Here is a 14,032-nt window from a genome sequence, read left to right as displayed (position 1 = left end):
AGTAAAGCCTTACAGGCAGAGGGGCCAGAACACCCACCCAGGCCCAAGGCAGCTTTGAGGGACAGCAAGAAGGCCAGGGAGGCTGGAGGGAGGCAGGTAGGGAAGGACTCTGTCTTTCACTCGAAGTGAGAAGACCTGGAAGCAAATGCATGTTTTGAGCAAAGGACATCAACCCACTGATGCTTTAGAAAGATCCCTGGGGCAGGGACTGTAGGCACAAGGGTGGGATCTGAGTCAGGAGGCTGTTTTAATAGTGCATGTAGGAGACGAGGGTGGCTTGGACTGGGGTGGCAACAGTGAAGGTGGTGATAAGAATATTTACTCAAAGCCTAGAATTTTGAGGCGAGTGTTAAGTGGGTTGAATAAAAGTGCTTTTCCTTTTAAGATTTTCTTCTTTTAGATAACTGAAAACATGCAAATGTCTTTAACCAGGGATTTACTATATACACTTAGCAACATGCAATAAAGTGCATGCATTAAACTTGGCATGTAAAGTAATATATCTTTTTTGGGAAGTAACTTAGCAGTATATATCAATAGGCTCAAAAATGTTAATATACTTTCACCCATTAATCCCACTTCCAAGAATCCTATGGTAATAAAGTGATGTGATTAAATATAAATACACAATACAACATTATTTATAATAGTCAAAACCTGGCTGCTACACCTAAGGGTAAATTTAAGGTTGTCGGGGAGAACAGATTGACTGCATGGCTTTCAGGATGTCTTCCAAAAGTTTTATAAGTTTGAGTGATTTTATTTGTTTTCGCAACCAGGCTTTTGGTAAAGATAAAATAGTAGAGATTTCAAAACAGCATTCTTTGCACCTTGAATGATGTGTTGCCGATGTCAGATACATAAATTTGTCATTAATCCAGGCAGAACTTAGGTTTAAGGTCCACTCATGAAAACAAAAGCATTATTTTAATAGAGGACATTTCAGACCAAAGACACAGTGTGTGGTCAAAGTGTTTACGGGGGTCACAGGGGAGAAGAATTGTAAATAAAGCTAAAAAAATCAGTTTGTGATCGGGCTATGAAGGTCCTTAAATGCCAGGATAAAGAGTTTTGCATTTTATTCTGTAGTTTCAAGGACACTTAAAAGATTTTCTCAACAGAAAAAAAAAAATTTATAATAATTTTTTTTTAAAGTAACTAAAATTAATCTGGCAGCAATAATGCAGTATTTCACAGAATTTGAGTTGGAAGAGTTCCTGAAAGGCTTCCGATTCAATTCCCTTTAAGGATGGAATGCAGGAGGTTCCCAAAGGCAGAGAGACTAAAGGACAGGCTGCTGCAGTGATTTGGATTGAGGTGGTGCAGAGCAGAACAGGTACTGCAGAAGACGCAATAAGGAAGAAGGGCGTTGAGTCTTAAAGTTCATGTTCATATAGTTTCATACTAAAATGTAAGACAGCTAACAATTTCAACCACAAGAGCTGGACTCTGCCCACAAACACTTTAGTTTTTCATCTTGAGAAGTCACTGGCAAACTATGTAGGCAGTTTGGAACAGGATGTGTATCTATCAGCTTCCTTTAATAAAACACATGGTACAAGATTATTTTGCACAATCCCTTGGCATTAAGAGCAGACTCAGTTACCTTCAAAACTCCAATTCCATTCATGAAATTCTCAACCCTATTTACTTAGTATTTACATAAAATGTAGTTTTATTTATCTACACCAATCTTTCAGAAAATAACATCTATAATTTCTGAACATAATTTCTATACATAATTGTTTAAAACCCACTGACTTTTACTGTAGATATATGAAATAGAATTGTCAGATCACAGTCAGATATTTCAAAGTTTCCCAGATGACCATGTCCAAAATGAAATCACTCTTGCGGTACTGAGTATCATGTATGTCTCTAAGAGCACAAATGATGCATGCCATCATTTATGAGTGACATGTCATACCAATGATCTGAACCAAGAGATCTGACTCAAGGTTTAAAAGAAAAAAACAATGTAATTTGGTTGTAGTTCTCATATAATTTCTTTCTTTGGTCCAAGTCAAAGAAATTAATCCTTATATTTCATCTCACTCTGTACAGTTTCTGTATCTTTTAAATGTTGTTATTATCTCTGCTTAGTTTTGATGGTTTTTGGTGAGGATGGTATTTTAAAAGCCCATTGATGGTCACAGTTGCATAGCTCTGTGAATATACTAAAAGCCACTGAATGGTATACTCCACATAGGTGAATTCTAGGCTTATGTGAATTATGTCTAATGAAGCCGTTATTATTTAAAAAGCCCATTGAGGATGAAGAGCCTTAAGTAATAAAATATTCTTGCTTGCAATTAATAATCAAAATGACTTGACTGCTGTCCTTCCCAAAGCTATCATCACTCATATAAATACGTGTTTGTTGAACTGAAGTAAAGGGATGCCCAAGGTATACCTGGACAGATACAGAACATTTATGTTCAGTTTACTCTAATATTAACATTTCTTCACATTCCCTGGGCACACATAAACTAGATCATGATTAAAATCAGTAGTTAATCATAAACTCATAGACAACTCAGCTGATTATATTTTAGTGGAGTTATTTATAAACACATCATAGCTAAAGTCTAAAGCAACTGTTAAGAGTCTTAAGTCTAAGGAACATGATAACTGTTTAATTTATAAAGTAATCAATAATTTTTTCTCAAAACCTAATTTGTGTATTGGATTTTATATTGGGATTTTGTATTTTGTATTGGATTGTATTTTGATTTTTGGAGTATTTATAATTAACTCCTGATAATTCATAACTAAAGGAGAGTAAAGGCACAAAAAATTACCTTTGAAAGGGAGATTAATAATTAGACGAATTCACACATACATTCACAGAATGGCAAAAGACTACCAACCGCTTCATTTTATAGATAGGGAAAACAAGGCTCAGAGAAATTAAATGTTCTGCTCAAAAGTAACAACTAATAAGTGGCAGAACAAGGATTCAAACCCAAGACAATTTGACCACAAAATCCAAGTCTTCTGGGATTCATAAACAGTCTCACTACGTAGCCAAAACGAATTCACAGCCCCAAAAGGTTAACTTTAACTTTTTTAAATACAATTCTGGATTCAAACCCCAAAATTATCTAAACTGTATAGTCAATCAAAGGGTGAACATCTACGATAATGGGTTGTTCAAGAGTGGGGTGTGGGGTGTTTCTTTTTTACCTTTAGCCACGTCACACTCCTTAATCATTCTGAGAAAGTTGGAAATTTCCCTGTCTAGTCTCTGCTGGCATATCTGTGCTTTCTGGAAAAGGAAAAAAGAAGATGACAAAGTTAAACTAATAAAGGATTTTTACAGTACATATGCTTTAATGTTTCCATCAAAACTTTTACTTCATAGGTTGATACACTGTAATAATTGAGACATATTCCTAACAGAGAGAAAAAGGTGAGAGAAAATTGCCTTAGAAACTGAATATAACCATTAGTTAATCACGTACAGATTAATAAAAATAAGTCTCTCTAAATTTTAAATACATTCAATAGGCCAAGCATGTTCCATACAACTGCAGTAATTACTTCTAATAACTCATTACACAATATATATCTGAGGAGTTAGATTTCTGATTTATTCACACTTTTAGTAGCCTTGATTACATTCATTGAGAAATTATAAAATGCACCCATTAAGAATATATTTTAAAAACTGCTTTTGCTTAAAAACTCCAGATGGTGCTAACATTTGGAAACCACAAGCTGATTTTTGTTCAGCAATCTAAGTGCACACAGCCCTCACATAATCACACCAATAAGGACATCTTCTTAGTAAGTAAAAGCTTGTAAAAATAAGGGACAGCATTCATTTTTCCTTGTAATTTGAAATTTCTACATATTTAGATCCCTAAAAGCAAAACATAAATACAGAGTTTCATGATGTAAGTTGCATCCCATCTTAGTATAGATTTGGAAGTCCAAAATGAAAAAATCAGATAAAACCATTTATTGCATTAACAATGTAATTTTGAAGTTAGTTTTATTTAGTTTCCCTTTAAAGGAAACTAAGAAGCAAGAATAAGAAGCAAGAAAATCATCATTGTAAAGTTGGTTGGTTACGGCAATAAGAAAATATTCTGAGAACCCTGACCTTACCAATATTAGGTTCACATTGTTGTAGGCAGGGTAATACATTTAGCCTGTGAATCTTCCCTACTTGGTACTCCTCATCTCAACTGACTCATCCCCAAAACACTTTTGCTCCCCCTAAATCAGACCTAAGTGCCAAGGTGATACAGGTACGCATGCTTTTCACCTTATAAATTTTTCAGTGCTTCTGAAGCTCAGCTCAACCACAGCAGAATTACTCGTGGTACCACACTAGGGACAAGCAATGTTCTCTTTAAAACGTACATTACTCTATTTTGAGAGCTCCAACAACATAAAAATGCAATTCACCTTTTTTTGGGGGGAGAGGGAGAGGGAGAATACCTACACTGTGCAATTTGAAACACCACAGAAACTGTATGCTGGATCATTTTTCCAGACATAGCCTGTAAATACACATTTAAGGCAGGAGAAAAGTCAACTGGGGACCACTGAAAACATGCACTGCACAACCAAATGTTACCACTCATAATTTATTAACAGAAAATTGTCATTTTCACTCTATACATATTTAATACCCCTGCCCATGTGCACGGTGCGCCAGTGCTGCTGTTTTCTATTTTTTCTGCTATGGTGAAAGTTAGCTGGGTGCACAAAAGCAAGCACTGACTTCATTTGCAGACTGTGAATCTGTGATCAACATCATAGTTCCTGTGGTTACCGTTAAAGATAAGAAACACTATTACATTCATCTTCCCTTGGCATATCTGAGAGTTACTGAAAAAAGTTCCCTTGATCCATAATTTATTTAAGAGTTACAATAGGTCAGCTGGAGAAGATGTGATCAACACATACTGTTTTATAGTTGGGTACAAATGTGTCTCGTCTATTCTAAACAATTAATGCCATTTAACTGATGCAAAAAACTCAGAAAGGGGTTATTAATACAATTTTTTAAAACCACATTCTTCAATTTGTTATCATTTCCTTGTAGCAGCTACTGGTTATATTACAAAAGCCTAAAACTCTAATTAGGAAGGTTAATGCTTACACATTCTTTGCAGATCCCAGCATGGTGTCTCACTGACTTCTACGCCATGCACCTTATGTCAGGTTTTAATTTTTCTAGGTTTTAATTTTTTTTTTTCTTCGCCATGCCGTGCAGCTTGCGGGATGATCTTGGTTCCCTGACCAGGATCAAATCTGTGCCCCTGTGCAGTGGAAGCATGGACTCCTAACCGCTGGACTGCCAGGGAATTCCCTAGGTTTTAATTTTTATTTACACTACATAAATGAGATCCCACTTGAGCAGTGTTCTAATACCCGAAGTGACAGTATTTTAAATCCAGGTTATCTGGCACAGAGCCCAAGAACAGGAGCACACCCACAGACCTGGGCTGCAGAGCGTCAGAGGCACCCAGGTTGAGTAGCCGGGCCACAGTCAGGACGCCGGTCTCCTGCAGCTACTTCTGCCCACCCAGACTTCCGCTGTTGGTTTTGTTTAAGTTGATGTTTAACTACCTTATCAACCCTGACATATGAGAAAGTTCAAAAATGTATATCAAGGGGGTGGGCATCTAGGGAGGAGTGGAGAGGGTAGGAGAGAGAGGTCATTAATTCCAGCCTATCTGCCACATACAGACAATCCACATTTGGTTAATTAAGAACCGAAGCATTAGCAGATACAGACTACCACATATAAAATAAACAACAAGGTCCTACTGTACGGCACAGGCAACTGTATTCAATATCCTGTAGTAAACCATAATGGAAAAGAAGAAAAAGAGTGTATGTATATGTATAACGGAATCACTTTGATGTACACCAGAAACACAACACTGTAAATCAACTATACTTCAATTTAAAAAAAAAAAAAACCAAAGCAGACTGCCTTCTCAGAAATAAAAAGAAACTAATGATACACACAACATCGCAGGTGAACGATGATAGGCACCAAAGAGCACATATGATGTGATTCCAGTTAGATGGAATCCTAGAATGGGCAAAGCTGACGATGCCTGTGATGACAGAGCAGATCAGTAGCTGCCTGAGATGGCGTGGAGGGCACTGCCTGGAAGAGGCACCAGAGAGCTCTGTGAGGTGATAAAAATGTTCTACACCTTGATAGGAGTGGTGGTTACACAGGGTATTTGTCAAAACACATCACACTGAAGATGCTAAAATGCCCTCATTTTATTATATAAAAATTGTACCTTAATAATAGTGATTTAAACTTTAAAAATAATGGTTGTAAAACCCTGATAACTTTCCTCTGCAGAAAACAGCCAGCATTGCGAGTACTGGTGTCCTGTACTCATCTCCAAATCTTCCTAACTCCAGCCAAATCCACTTCAAGGATAACCCCACACTCCATCTTCCCTCAATCTAAGCCAGTCCACACCACACTGATTGTTTTTGGTACCTGGTGATTTGTAATTTTCTTAATGTTGTATTTTGCATTAGTTATCTACACAAAGTTAAAAAAAAGAAAGAAAAAAGAAACACAATACACGGAGAAAGGCAACTCTCCCTCACGTACTTGTCAGTCCTAGAGTCCCTGTTTTCCCCCTTTCCCAGTCTCAAAGCAACAACTGCTAATAATTTCTCATCTTTCCTGGGATGATCTAACCTATACAAATGTGTGTGTACATCCCTGCTTTCTTTCTGCCATGCAGAAGCATATCAGATACACCATTTAACACCTTGCCCTTTTCACTTAGCTATAAATCTTAACTATATCAATATATATATAAATCTGCCTGATTCTTGTATGGGTGTACCACTCCATCAGCTTTGAGTTGATGTACACTCATCTTTCTGCACATTCACTTTAATTAGAAATCATTTCTTCTTCAGTCAGGAAAGTCTGATATTACTTTCTCATTTGGTTTAAATTTAGCATCATCTGCTCATTATTTCTTATAACACAGGTACAGTTCAGAGCCTATAAGAATCAAGATGTCGTCAACAGAAAAACCCCACTCTCCTAGTGCCCCCTCAAAGGTAAGAGCCTACCCCAACTTGATCCAACAGAACTTTCTGCAACGATGAAAACATTCTATATCGGCACTGTCGAAGGTGATAGCCACATGTAACTACTGAGCACTTGAAATGTGGCTAGTTAAAATGAGGAAATGAGTTTTTCATTTAACTCCAGTTCATTTAAATGTAAATGTATCTAGTAGCTATCGTATTGGACAGTGAAGTTCTGTACCAATACTTGCTTAAATTTCTCTTCCAATTTTTATTTCTGAAATACTACTTCTACTGCTGTGAGAAATCTTAATTTCAAAACCTCATATTTAAAAAAAAAAAAAATTATTGGTAAAACCTGAGTGATACAGTTAGGTATACAGGTCAGGTTTTTCCTATTTACCTCTAAGGATTCCTTCAAGTCTACAGCAGAAACTGCATCTTCCTCTTCATCATCAGTCAACTGGTCCTGGGAACAGTAGTGAGTGCTGTAAGCAGAATGCTCTTCTATTGCTTCCAGCCAGTCCTGAAATAATACAAGGATTTAAATAAAAGTAAAACACATTTTTACTCAAAACAGATATTATTACAACAATCTGGGAAGAATAAAATGTACATGGAGAAAAAAAAATATTACGGCCTCAAAAACACAAAACAAAAAATTCCCAACAACAAAATAATGATGCAGGTCTCTTGTCCATGACACGTCTGGATAAAAAATTTTCCCAATACTTTAAAAAATACTTTCCCAATACTTTAAAAAATACCATCTATAAGTTACATATTCATTCATATTAATACTGAAACACATTATAAAAACTAAACAATGGGTGGAGAATCTTGCACTTAGAATTATAGGTTCTCAACACTGTTGAATAAGTTACTGTATAAGATGCATCCAGAAACAATTTACCAACTTGCCATAAGCACAAGACACTCAGACCATTTTAAGAGAGCCAGCATTACTCTGATGCTTTAACTTTTACTATGTTTTTAAAAAATTAGTGGGACTTCCCTGGTGATCCAGTGGGTAAGACTCCCCACTACCAACGCAGGGGGCACGGGTTGGATGCCGGGTCAGGGAACTAGATCCCGCATGCATGCCGCAACTAAGAAGTCTGTGTGCCGCAACTAAGAAGTCTGCGTGCTGCATCTAAAGGTCCCGCATGCTGCAAAGAAGACCCGGTGCAGCCAAAATAAACAGATAAATAAATAAATAATAAATATCTTTAAAAATTAGTGATTTCACAAAAAGATGGAATGTTTGCCCTAAAAATATCTGTCTTACTTCTACCTCATTTCTTGCAGCATTTTTCAGGGTCAATTCTTACCCTTTTATGAAATTTTGGGACAGTCACGTTTTGTATTGTTTAGGGTTCTCTGCAAGGCCAAAGTTAACCACTCTGGGAAAGAGATCCCTTACATAATTTACAAAAAACAAGATAAGTCTACGAATATTGCTTTGATCTAAAGGGATATGGAGTCTCCATTAAATAACTACACAATGAATTTCCGTCACATCAATCCCAATGTCTTGCTTGCTGCTACTGTTCAGTTTACCAGAAAGGAAGGCTGAGTCTACACTGTAATAAATCAGAACACCTGGGCTGGAGCCCGGTTCTGTTACTTGCAAGCTGCATGAGCTTGAGGGTCACTTCAATCTTAGTCTTCAGTTTTCCTCACCTATAAATTCGGGGGTAGACTAAATAATCATTGAGGCTTTCTTCCCAAACTAATAAGGGCCTCTTACATTCACAGAAGCAAAATTTTTAAAAAAAGAAGAACAGAAAATACCTGCAGGTACATGTTGATAAGGAATTAATTCCTAAGCCGAATTTCAGAAGTTTCACATAATCACTCCCGTTAAAAAGGTACCATCGACAAGATGTTAGATGTTAACATTGAGCCTACCTTACATTCTTCATGTTCTTAAATGTTAAGTTTTATGAAAGATAAACGAATCCATAAAATTACCTCTCTTGTCTGCTGAAAGCTATTCTTAGGAACCCTGAAGCCATGAACAGTGTCATCGAAGCATTTAATAAAGAAGAGGCAGCTGTCAGTGGGTTTTACCTTGGATATAAAGAAGTCAGTAAGACAACATCATTCATGCCCATAACACAAAACCCTAAAATTATCTATACATAAAATTAACAATATTAACGTGATAATACCCGAGCGAACATTTAAAATACTGAGAAAAATGGATACATTGGGAGTATCAAATGCACTGTAGCTTACCTACATCAAATCTGGCTTTCATATTCTTAATCACAGTAAATACTAATAGATAGTCCACTAGGTATGTAGTTTTCCTTTTATCCTATTAAATGTAACACAGCACGCACTTGGGCTATAAAGTCCTTTAAATACAAGAACTCCAATTTCTTATTCATGCCACTCTCCTGAAACTTTTGTTTGAGCTGAGTACAGAAAATGTTTGAAGTGAGTGTAAAAGCATGAGAAGTAGAAAAGGAAGAGCTGGAGTGTGAACAAGAGCTGGCTGACTCGACGGGAGAGCAAGTTGCCTTGCAGGAAAGGAAACGAGGAGCTTTGCAAGCAAGCTCCCACCCCCAAGATTGTTCACCTGGAACTAGTACAGTCCCCGAGGGTGACACAACAGCAGCAAGGGCATACCTGGACAACAGTCTGTCTTTGGAAATTAAAAAAGCAGAGCTGGGCAGCCATAAATACTAAAGAGAGTAGGGGAGTCACCCAATGGAAAGAGACAGAGATGGGAATCCCAAACTCTGTCTTTTCACATCTCTTACTGATGCACAAAATAGATTCCAAGCAGTCACTGAAATACAGACCAGAGCTGCCATCCAAGAAACAGAGTTTACAATACAAACCCAGCCAAGAAAATGACCTAAAACAACGGAAATCACATTTAATGGAGAAAAATAAAGAATCCAGGATCTCCAGAACTTAACATTAAGGATACAATCCAAAATTACTTGACATATGAAGTAAAAAAGTGGACCACATTCTCAAAAGAAATCTAATTAAAAGGCAAAAAATGTCAGAATGGTTAATAGGGACCCAAATATATACTATCTACAAGAGACAGAGATAAATATAAAGATACAGCTAGGCTGAAAGTAACTAGATAGTAAAAGAGATACTATGCAAACAGTAACCATAAGAAAGCCTGAGTGGTTATATTAGTATCAAGCAAAATAGATTTCAAAACAAAATGCGTTATTACAGGAGATAAAGAGGACCACCACATAATGCTAAAAGGGTTAATTAATCAGGAGGACAACAATCATAAATCTGTATGTGATCAGTAACAGAGTGAGAAATACATAATTCTACAAGCATAGTTGGAGATTTAAACACCCTTCTCTCAGCAATTGATACAATTAGGAAAAAAAAAAGGCAGCAAAGACACAGAAGATCTGAACAACACTATCAACCATCATGACTGATTGTTTATAGGACATGACCCCCAACAATAGCAAAATACACATTATTTTCCAGTGCATTCTCTAGGATAATCCGTATGTAGTCATCAAGCAAGTCTCAATAAATTTGACAAGACGGAAATCATATCGAAAATGTTCAATGACCAAAATGGAATTACATTATAAATCAAAAGCACAGTAATTAGGAAAACCCCAATTATTTGGAAATTTAACAACACACTTCTAAACATTCACTGGTTCAAAGAAGAAATCATAATAGGAATTAGAAAATATTTTGAACTGGATGATAATTTGAATAATCTAAGCTTCAACCTTAAGAAACTATAAAAGAGCAAAGCAAGCCCAACACATGGAGAAATTATTTTAAATGAATTAAAAAATCAATGAAATAGCAAAAACAAGAGAAATATTTCAATGAAATCAAGAGCTGGTTCTTCGAAAGGATCAATAAAACTGATAAAGTGCTAGACAGACTGATCTAGGAAAAAAAGGAAAACACAGATTACCAATATAAAAAGTAAAAGAGCATATAACACTACCTACCACACAGACATTAAAAACACAATACGGGAATATTACTAACCCTAAGTTTTATAACCCAGAAGAAAATGGACAACTTTCTTGAAAGGCAAAAATTACAAACACCAACTGAAAAAGAAACAGAAAATGTGAATAGCCCTATAGCAATGGAAGAAATTAAATTTGTAACTACAATCCTCCCCCACCCCTGCACTAAAACCTCCTGGCCCATGTGACTTCACAGGTGAATTCTATCAAGCATTTAAGGAAGCAGTAACCTAATCCTATACAAACTCTCCTAGAAAACTGAAAAGGAACATTTTCCAATTCATTATATGAAACCAGACAAAATATCAAAGGAGAAATATAAACCAATATCCAGCATGAACAAAAAAGCAAAAATTCTTAACAAAATATTAACAAACAATATATTAAAATGGTAATTTATCATAACCAACTGGGATTTGTCCCAGCAATAAGACTGACTTTAACACCCTGAAGTCTATCAATACAACTAATCATATTAATAGAATGAGTAAAACCATATGATCATTTCAATAACATGGAAAATAGCATTTAATAAAATTCAATAGATTTTCATAATGAGGGATCTCAGTAAACTAGGAAAGGAAAAGAACTTACTCAACCAGATTAAGGGCTTCAGTTGTTCAAGCCCTAATCCCCAATGAAACTACATTTGGAGATAGGGCTTTTATAAGAGGTAATTAAGGTAAAATGAGATCATATCGTGGAACTCTAATCCAGTATGACTGCTGTCCTTACAAGGAGAGGAAGAGAAAGCAGGGATGCCTGCACACAGAGAAAAAGTCACGTGAGGACAAAGCAAGGAGGCCGCCACCTGCAAACCAAGGAGAAAGGCCTCAGGAGAAACCGATGCCTCAGTGTCAGAGCTAAAACTATAAAAACTCTTGTAAGAAAACTTGGGAAGAAAGCTTCATGGCATTGGACTTGGCAGTGGTTTCCTGGATGTGATACAACAGCGCAAGTGACAAAAGAAAAAACATAAACTGGACTATATAAAAAATAAAAACTTCTATGCATCCATGGACATTATCAGCAGAGTGAAAAGACAACCCATGAAACTGGAGACAATATGTACAAATCACGTTATCTGATAAGGGATTAATATCCAGCATATACAAAGAACTCCTACAACTCAACACCAACAAGAAAAAAAAAACTGATTAAAAAATGGGCAAGAGATTTAAACAGACATTTCTCCAAAAACAACATACAAATGGTCAATAAGTACATGAAAAAATGGTCAACATCACTAGTCATCAGGGAAATGGAAATCAAACTACAATTAGATACTACTTCATACCTATTACAATGGCAAACAAACAAACAAACCCCACAGGAGAAAAGTGTTGTGGTGAGGATGTGGAGAAATTGGAGCACTATTGGTATGAACGTAAACTGGTGCAGATGTTATGGAAAACAGTATGGAAGTTCCTTAAAAAATTAAAAATAGAACTACCATATGACCCACCAATTCCACGTCTAGGTATATATATCCAGAAGAAATGAAAGCAGGATCTTGGTGAGACATTTTCACTCCCATGTTTATAGCAGCATCATTGACAGTGACCAAAAGGCGGAAGCAACTCAAAACATCCACTGATAGAGGAATGGATAAAGAAAATGTGGTCTATGCATAACAATGGAATATTATTCAGCCTTAAAAAAAGAAATCCTGTCACATGTTATAACATGGATGAACCTTGAGGACATTATGCTAAGTGAAATAAGCCAGACAAATACTGTACAATTCCACTCATGTGAGGTATCTAAAGTAGTCAAAAGCATAGAAACAGAAAGTAGAATGGTGGTTGCCAGTGGGCTGAGGTACTGGAAATAGAGAGGCGCTATTCAATGAGTATCGAGTTTCAGTTCTGCAAGATGAAAAAGTTCTAGAGACCTACTGTACAACAAAGTGAACAGAGTTAACGCTACTGAACTTAAAAATGGTTAAGATGGTTTTATGTTATGTGTATTTTACCACAATTAAACAAAACTTATAGGTGCAAACACCTGTATTAGAAAAGAAAAAAAGTCTCAAATCAATAACCTAAGCTTCTACCTTAAGAATCTAGAAAGTGAACAGAGCCTGCCTCATAGGAGTCACTGAATGCCTGTTACCTTGTATCAATATGGATTCATAAAGGTAGCCTCTAAGTAAACACTCATACAAGAAGCAAAAGTTATAAAACAAGGTGAAGCATAACACAGCAGAAGCTATCAATTCTAAAGAAGTTAAAAATCGGGAAATTTTAAAAGGGTGAGGGAGCAACTTGTTTAATTTTTTGTTTTAAGATAGACAAACCTTAGTGTTAAATAAATGAATCAAAAGCTGGAACAGAAGAGAATGGCCAGGACTGCACCAACAGAAGAAACGAGAAGATTAGACGGCTAAGACTAGAGAGCAGTTCCCTGGCCCTCTGGTCTCATGCGAAGGGAGGAAGGGGAGTGAGGACACTAGGGGACCGGCATGTGTAAGGAGGCCTGAGAGCAGGGGCAGGTGACTGAGCCTGTGACGGCCCAAGGGCGACGCTGCTGGTCCTCCGGGAGTTCACACGGAAAGGCAGGGGCTGTGGTCCAAAGAGCGGGTGCACTGCCGTGACATGTTGAAAACCCTAAAGAACTTGAAGCAGCAAGCAAAAAGTATGTCTAGGCTCCAGTTTAGGCTAATCTCAAAGGAGGAAAAATTCTTTCTCCTGGCTGGTAAAAGCAAAACAGCCAGAAGTGAACATGCAGAACCTAAAAATCCCAATTTTGATATAGGCTTTAAATTTTACCACCAGAAAAATGTCCATTTTCCAGATTTACCCATGTACAAATACACGCACACCTACACATATATATGCAGATATGTATGCGCATACATTATGTGTGAATATATACACATACATACGTATATACATACACATACAAAATGGTAAAAGTTCTGTATAAATGTTTTTGGAACATGCATCTCTTATTCCACAATACGTAGAGATTTTTTTTAACTTGATTATATTTTTTAA

General features: G+C 36.6%; 1 protein-coding gene across 1 annotated transcript in view; it reads right to left on the bottom strand.

Annotated features, from left to right (window-relative positions):
- The window catches only part of OSBPL1A (oxysterol binding protein like 1A), a 208,454-nt gene that overhangs the window by 132,290 nt on the left and 62,132 nt on the right, over window positions 1–14,032 (bottom strand). Inside the window, exons 13-15 of the mRNA XM_060170508.1 lie at window positions 9,013–9,111; window positions 7,442–7,564; window positions 3,187–3,268 (exon numbers count right to left, since the gene is read on the bottom strand). Of these exons, the coding sequence (XP_060026491.1) occupies window positions 3,187–3,268; window positions 7,442–7,564; window positions 9,013–9,111 (304 nt within the window). The remainder of the gene's footprint in view (window positions 1–3,186; window positions 3,269–7,441; window positions 7,565–9,012; window positions 9,112–14,032) is intronic.

The sequence above is a fragment of the Lagenorhynchus albirostris genome, chromosome 14 (genome assembly GCF_949774975.1).
Source record: "Lagenorhynchus albirostris chromosome 14, mLagAlb1.1, whole genome shotgun sequence".
Classification (NCBI taxonomy): domain Eukaryota; kingdom Metazoa; phylum Chordata; class Mammalia; order Artiodactyla; family Delphinidae; genus Lagenorhynchus; species Lagenorhynchus albirostris.
This window is presented reverse-complemented; position numbering and strand designations above follow the sequence as displayed.